Source organism: Carassius auratus, unplaced genomic scaffold, assembly GCF_003368295.1.
Source record: "Carassius auratus strain Wakin unplaced genomic scaffold, ASM336829v1 scaf_tig00005501, whole genome shotgun sequence".
Taxonomy (NCBI): domain Eukaryota; kingdom Metazoa; phylum Chordata; class Actinopteri; order Cypriniformes; family Cyprinidae; genus Carassius; species Carassius auratus.
The window spans coordinates 113,306-120,589 of NW_020523671.1; the positions used below are offsets into that span (position 1 = coordinate 113,306).

Here is a 7,284-nt window from a genome sequence, read left to right on the forward strand (position 1 = left end):
GACTTTTGTGACATCTGTGTAAAATGCAGGACTTGACATGACAAAAACATGTTTTCTGTGTTTTTCTAAAACTTAACATATTTTGATTATTGTTACATTGCATGACTGGACATGGATTACAACAATTTGTTTGTGTTGTTTTTTTGTAAAATGTGACATCTGACATAAATACACTTTGGCAGCAACAGACAAAACAAGCTGTTGATATGGCAAAAGTAACCAGGTAAAATAGAGTTTTTGTTTGTTTTTCACATTTATTGTTAAAAATGTAGGACAGCAGAAATGGAAGAAACCTTTAATCTGACATCTCAATCTTATTTCTGAAACATTTTTCTCTTTTTCCAGTTTGAGACAATTGTGAGGGATAAATTTAGCCAATTATTTATTTTTGTTTGTAAATACTGACTTTAAAAATCTATTTAAAATGTGATGAGCTGTCCTCAAGCTTTGTTATGACGACTATCTGAATCCTGAAATTATAGCCCTTAGTTGTGAAGTACATAGATATTAATCTTTTTAGATAATCGCCCAACATATAAATCAAATATATTATCAAAAGTCTATTAACTGCTGTTTTCTATCATTTAAATATATATTTTCAGCGAGAAGTTCAGTGTATTTCTCCATTATAAAACATATTTTTGGTAACACTGCCTTAGATGAAAATAAAACACATTGGTAGTTTTGTTTAGCCATTGTGGATTAAATACTGATATTTGTTTTCATCAAGGGCTGTATATTCAAACCATCTTCATTACTTGACTTTTCAAGTAACCTGTAGGGAGAAGATCTCTGTTTTCAAGCAGCATAGTTGAATGCAGAAAACCTGATAGTGAGCAAAATATGAGTATTTGCAAATACTTTAAATACTCACCCATAAATATTTGCAAAAAGTGGGAAAATAAAACCATAGCAGCTTGTAGGTAGCAGAGGAAATGTATAACAGCAGAACACTATTCTAGATTAACAGTGGATGACGCCACAAAACAAAACAAAATAAACCAAAATATTGTGTGATAAGACTGATGTGAATGATAAAGGAGTGTCTTTCCTCTTTCTCTATTCGATTTGAAAATATAAAATGTCTCACAGCAATCCAATACGGAACATTTAATTTACTTTAGTGATTCCTGTCCTTCTAAAGTCTCCCAGACTCTTCAGTTTTCCTCATCCTAGGACAAGACTTCTGCCATGTGACTTCTAAGTGCCAGCTTTCAACATCACAGATGCAAACATGCTTTTCTCCTCATAATAAAGGGTGTATCAAATGGAGGTGGTTTGTTCTCAGTTAGGTCCCACTGGAAGCTTCACAAGGCAGCTGCGAGGTCTCATCGATGGTGACCACCAGTTCTTCAGGCTTAATGGCGCTTTGGCAGTCGGAGTGATTGTACGCAATGCAGCGCATGTCCACTGGATGTGAGAGTTCCCTCATTTCATTCATGCTGCTGCTGATGCAGTTCACCTCACTCTTGCTCCTTCGGTTGTCTGAACGGGGCCCAAACACCCACTCTGATGAGAGACACAGATTACAGATGATTATCAGTCACACTGAGACTCACATGGATCCAGATGGAACATTCACTTTGAGACAGGCAATATGGGTCCACATAAAAATTGATAGGTATTATTCTGGATGCTCATTGGCCAATAACGCATTCCAGTCATTCTGAAAGTCATACCTGTACAGTAACAGCTCTGATGTAAAACACTTGTTCCCTTTCAGTCAGTCACTTTGACGTTGTGTTGAATTTATGCCACTAGGGGTTCCACTTGGGAGCCCAGACACCTCTGACATAATTGAAAAAAAGGCCAATGAATTTGGCCAGCAAATTTAGCATAGTTCTTTTTTATAAAAAGAATGAGACTGCTTCCCGTCCTGGCGCTTCTGAAGGATCAAATGACACTGAAGACTGGTGCAATGATACTGCAAAATTGAACTTTCTCAGTTGATTCACAGGAATAAATTATGTTTATATTAACTTGTTATAATATTTCACAACACTTCTTTTAATCGGAAGTGTGTACATATGCTAAAATAATGTTTCAATAACACTTTTTGTCCTTAAAATCTTAACTTGCAGTGTACAACAAACCAAAAGCCGTTTTTTTCTTCTTCCATAACACTAAATGGCAAAACTTAACCACCACATATGCTCACATTTGGGAAAAGTCTTCTCGGATTTTAAAGGATGTTAATAGTGCTTCTCAAACTAATGGTTCCTTATCCTCTCCACGTTTTGACATCATTGCAGCAGAAGCACAAGACAACATATAACAGCCTGTACAGAATTAGTTTTGGACAATGAAGATCCTTGGAGTTAGATCTATGAACTACTGCACTGATTCGTACACATGCACATTTCATATTTTTAAATTCAAGGCTTTCTCAGTCTCAATTTTTGATAAAAATAACTTTTTATGAAGAAATTTCATTAAAAAAATAGTAATGAAAACATGATAGGAAGCACAAAACAATAAATGGCAGTAAACAGCCTCTGGCAGCAGAAGTGAGAGGGTAAACCATAGTAATCTGTATTGAAAGTGGTGAAGAAATCACACAAGTTTGAGATAAACATTCATACTGCAATGCACTCAAGCACACATTTTATTTACTGATGACAGTAATGTACCAAGACTTTTGTGAGCCATGCACACTTTCAGAAACGCATTATTAAACATCACACATTATTATTCAAGGACAGTCCAAGACTTGATTAACAGGTGTGATTAAAAAAAATTATGATAAAATCAATAAAACTAAAATAATATGCAGCACTTCTTTATGAAACAAGCTGGCTGAATCTCACTAAAACTGTCAACTATATGTCCAGGTCATACATCACAATTCAAAAAAAACAAACAAATCTGATATTCCAATTAGGAAGCAACAACAGCATCTTTCTGTAATGCTATACACACTACACATTATCCATGAGCCCCAGGTTGCTGTCTGACCACATTAATTAAACACTTTGCAGTTCACCTATTGCGAATTAAAGTGCAACTTGATTAATGATTCAAACAACTCTAATGTGCGTCATCCAGTCTAAATGCTCCATCAAATTGAACACTAACTGAAACCACCAGCCTATATACACAGACTGTATATTAAACGCATTTGTCCTTCGACTTAGAAAAGCACCCTGGAATTAAGATGAATAAATACAGCAGCAGAAGTCTGAAGTGTGTGAGTAAACATAAGTGGCTGATAAGCAGAGCCAGAGCCATGTGATGGCATGACAATTGCCCAACATACGAATGTATACCAGTTAGGCTTAACTGTTTCAGATGGACAGGAAAATTAGAATTGTTTATTTATTTATTTATTTTTAGCTTTCATTTAAATGCAAAAAAATAAAAAAATTAATAAAAAACATGATTTTCTATTAGACCAATGCACTTTAAGTGCACAGTAGTTTCACTTTTTTTAATGAATACAAAAGTAAACGCCACTATTCTAGGGTGTTCTGAGTGGATGCTAGGTGGATTCCAGGGACTTCTGGGTCATTGCTAGATGGGTTCTAGGGTGTCATTGTGGTTTCATTTAATCTCAACCCTTTAAATTGTTCACCAAGATAAATGCAACTCCTGTCGCTTATAAAATAAATGAATCAAAAGTCAGTTTTGAAGAAAACTCCAAATGCCTGATCATAACAGACAAGCAGACAAAACGGAAACTAAAGAGGACATCTGACTTGTAAATCAAAATGGTATTTTACTAAAATGGTAAAAGTGAGCTTTCTCCTTGTCTGACCCTGTAGAGAGAAATACTACAGTGAGAATCTCACCAAACAAGTGATCTGTACATTTACACCTCTCAGGACCAACATAAATGCACAGAGCACCATCTACAGTACAGTACTTGGTGTAACCAGGGCTTTCGGAGTAATCTCTCAGGTATTGTTGAGTGCTCCCCTCTCTGCTTCTCTGTGTGTGTGCGTGTGTGTGCGCGCGTGTGTGTGTGTGACCTTCCTGCTTCATCGCTTCAGGTAAACGTCAAGATCTTTGAAAAACAGAAGTGAGGGTCTCTGAAGGAATTTCATGTATTTCTTTCCATTCATTCACTTCTGGATACTCAACTCTGAGCTTTAAGAGAATTGGTTGCGATGCTTGTGGAGGTGAATGTGAATGTACATTGTGACTGTCAACACAGGTGCATTTCAGAGATGCATGTTGGAACTGACGCAAAACTTGTGTACTCCATCAAGATCCTTAAAAACAGAATATTATGAGTCCCTCACACTTACATGCATATGCGTAGATATTAAACATATGAAGAATCCTCCAAAAACACACTTGACCCAAACTAATCTCTTATGAATATGAATGCTTAAACACACAAAAAATGCACAAAACACACAAACAGAAAAACATTTCACATTAAAATTATTATATACTGTTAAAGTGTAGCTTAATGGCTGCAATGAATGAATTAAAAAGCTCTGCATGATCTGCTGAAAAACAATAAATGCTTAAAACAACCTTAGATCATCCAGCATGGTCAGGTTGATCTGTTGGCTGGTTTTAGAGGGGCTTTAAGCACTCTGCATTAGAAAACAGCCTGCACCAGATCAGACTGTTTATTTTATTTTTTAATGATTGCAATGTACAAAACTGATGCAGACTAAGATGCATTTCTGTATTTCATCTCACTGTAATAAATACTAAAACTCACAAATATATACTTACAAGATTTTTTTTTCCACAAAAAAAGACCATTGTATTGTTATTCTGTTTGTTAATGACTGCAATTAATGAATGATTGAATGAGCTGTAAATGACTATGACCTGTTAAAGAAAAAGCTTAAACTTAGGTGGTCTTAACTGGTCTAGCATGCTCAGGCTTATCTGTTAGCTGGTTTTAGAGGGGTTTTAAGCAATTTTAAGCTGGAAAAAAAGTCTAAACGTTAAGACCTTCGGCTGATTTTTTTTATTTTATTTTTTTATGCAATGTGCAAAGCTGATGCAGACAGAGTTGCATTCTGTATTTCATCTCGCTGTTGTTACTGCATAGCCAAAACACCCAAATACACACTTACAGAAAACTATTCCACAATAAAAAGGACCATACAGTGTGTGTTAATGGATGCAATGAATTAATGAATAAATGAGCAGGTAAGCATTACATGCTGAAAAATAGCAGCTTTAAGTAATAAATGGTATTGTCAGGCTGATCTTGCTTGTTATGGTGGGGGTCACTTTTTGTTGGTTGACCAGTTTTTTTTAAAAACGAATCATTTGTATTTCATTATAATTGCACATTGCCAAAATACATTCACAGTGATTTGTCAGTGATGTTTAATTGATCAAATGCACATTATATTTCGAAAATACACTTACCCGCGAACTCATGCACGAGATCCTTCAACAGGTGCCCCACTATAGCGTAAGCCACAGCCACCACCACAAGCGCCGCCATGACCAGGTACAGCACCGCCTTGGGCAGCAGTATCGAGTCCCTCGGCGGCGTCTTGTCGTCCGTGTACTCCTGGTCGCTCTCGGAGTACGAGTACTGAAAGACGTGCTCCAAACCGGACGTGTGGTTGGAGTTGAGCGGCGGGTGACTGGCGCTCATGCCGCTCAGGTCAGGCTCCAGAGCCGTCACCATGGTGCTCGTCACCGCCTCCACCCGATCCATACTCTGATGAACAAATCCCGCCGATTTATTCACAAGAGGTAAGATTTGAGAAAGGAAATAGCTCCAGTCCTTGATGGCTGTGGTGTTGCATAAAAACATAATGCCTTTGGATGTTAGCCTATCACTTCTGGTGGACGTGACCTCCGGCATCACCAGTGGATGTAGTTGCGCTGAACAAGTCTCGTTCAGTTTATCCAAATGCGGATATCGGTTTCCTCAGAAATGAATTTCCTGGTTCAATAAGGTGCAACTTGCAAACGTTAAAATGATTTGGAAATTAAGCTGCAGCTTTAGAATGATACATTTCAGAACATTATTCTCAAATTTAGGACATGAACACAATATTTATCTTGTTTAATGAGAAAAATTAGAAATGAGAAAATACACACAAACGTTCTTTAAATTAAAAATGTTGCAGTGTGATTTCTGAGTAGCTAACTATAATTAATAAACATACCTGCGTTTAAATTAGCAGCTATTAAGAACATTCCCAAATGCATATCCTTCCCAAAAAAAAAACAACATCAACAACAACAAAAAAGTAGACCATTTCCACGTAAACTAGCTTCAATAAAACGTAGTTAAGAGTAATTAAAAAAAAATCCATCAGTAAACTACTGTCGTAACCTACAGCAAATTCACGTCGGTCTCCAAAAGCGTTTGTACAACCAAGACATTTGAGTCCATAAAAAAGTCCTTATATCCCTCAGCGGTCTACACTTCAAAAGCGCTGACAAACTGATCAAACGTAGGCTACCGTCAACGCGTCGGTATTTTCCTCACAAGCTCCAAACAAGCGCGTCAATTTTGTATCCTGTGGGTGGAGTGTTCAAAGCGAGCGCGTTCAAGAGGGTTGTTTTCAGCGAATCTAACCCCCTTTTGACCTGTAAACGGGTTTCGTAGGGTTTTCGCATCCTTTTCTCAAGGTAGCACAAGGACGCCACGACACTCGCTCGCGCTTCCCGCCTCTGATGAGAGCGCGCGCAGACTATTCCTGAAGCGAGCGCGGTGATAGAATCCTTATTGTAAGCTACTCGAAGGTTTAACTTTCATAAAACACTTCAAACATTAGCTTTAAGGTGTCATGGATGAAATGTTCAAGAGGAAAAGACAATTCCTTTGCAGACTAATAGGTTTGACTCTTTTTAGCCATTAACCATTTATTCGTTGAAGGACAAGGTTGAAGGAGACTATGCAAAGTGAAAGCAATAATCACATTTAAACCATCGCCAGCACCAGCAGGGTAATAATGGTGGTCCAGGACCTCAAACCCCCAGGATAAACCACTGTCATTATATCATCCGAACTACCCTCATCTCTAACCAGCCGTGCGCGCCAAAAGTCACGTTCCTTTTTCTGATCACGTCGTGAGCTTTTGCGGATAAGAGATGAGGAGACTGAGCGAAAACATCAATCGTGTGTTGACCTGTGCCTTACGACTCCAAGAGCTGGAGAGACAGAGATAAATAGGCAACATCATAAGTTTGCATGCGAGTTGTGAGCTAGAGTATCTGAATTTATTCCCATATAGGCTACTGTATATAATATATCTAAATTAACTGGTATTTACTCAAAATATTATGCAATATCATTGAATAAACCTAAATAAATTAAAGGGACAGTTCACCCAAAAATAAAAAATTGTC

General features: G+C 37.4%; 1 protein-coding gene across 1 annotated transcript; it reads right to left on the minus strand.

Moving 5' to 3' along the window:
- Nucleotides 1-475: 475 nt before the first annotated feature.
- Nucleotides 476-6,144, minus strand: LOC113070963 (uncharacterized). The gene is made up of 3 exons (XM_026244310.1): nt 6,096-6,144; nt 5,341-5,869; nt 476-1,509 (listed from the first exon to the last, which is right to left on the minus strand). Exons 2-3 carry the CDS (start codon nt 5,786-5,788, stop codon nt 1,289-1,291), a joined length of 669 nt encoding a protein of 222 aa, XP_026100095.1. The 5' UTR covers nt 5,789-5,869; nt 6,096-6,144; the 3' UTR covers nt 476-1,288.
- Between the last annotated feature and the right edge of the window lie 1,140 nt (nt 6,145-7,284).

Bases quoted from the DNA above. Each gene is read 5' to 3' on its own strand.
- LOC113070963 (XM_026244310.1), bottom strand. From the start codon at position 5,788: ATGCCGGAGGTCACGTCCACCAGAAGTGATAGGCTAACATCCAAAGGC. The intron at 1,510-5,340 runs GTAAGTGTATTT...GTCTCTCATCAG, and splicing joins TCTCGTGCATGAGTTCGCGG to AGTGGGTGTTTGGGCCCCGT.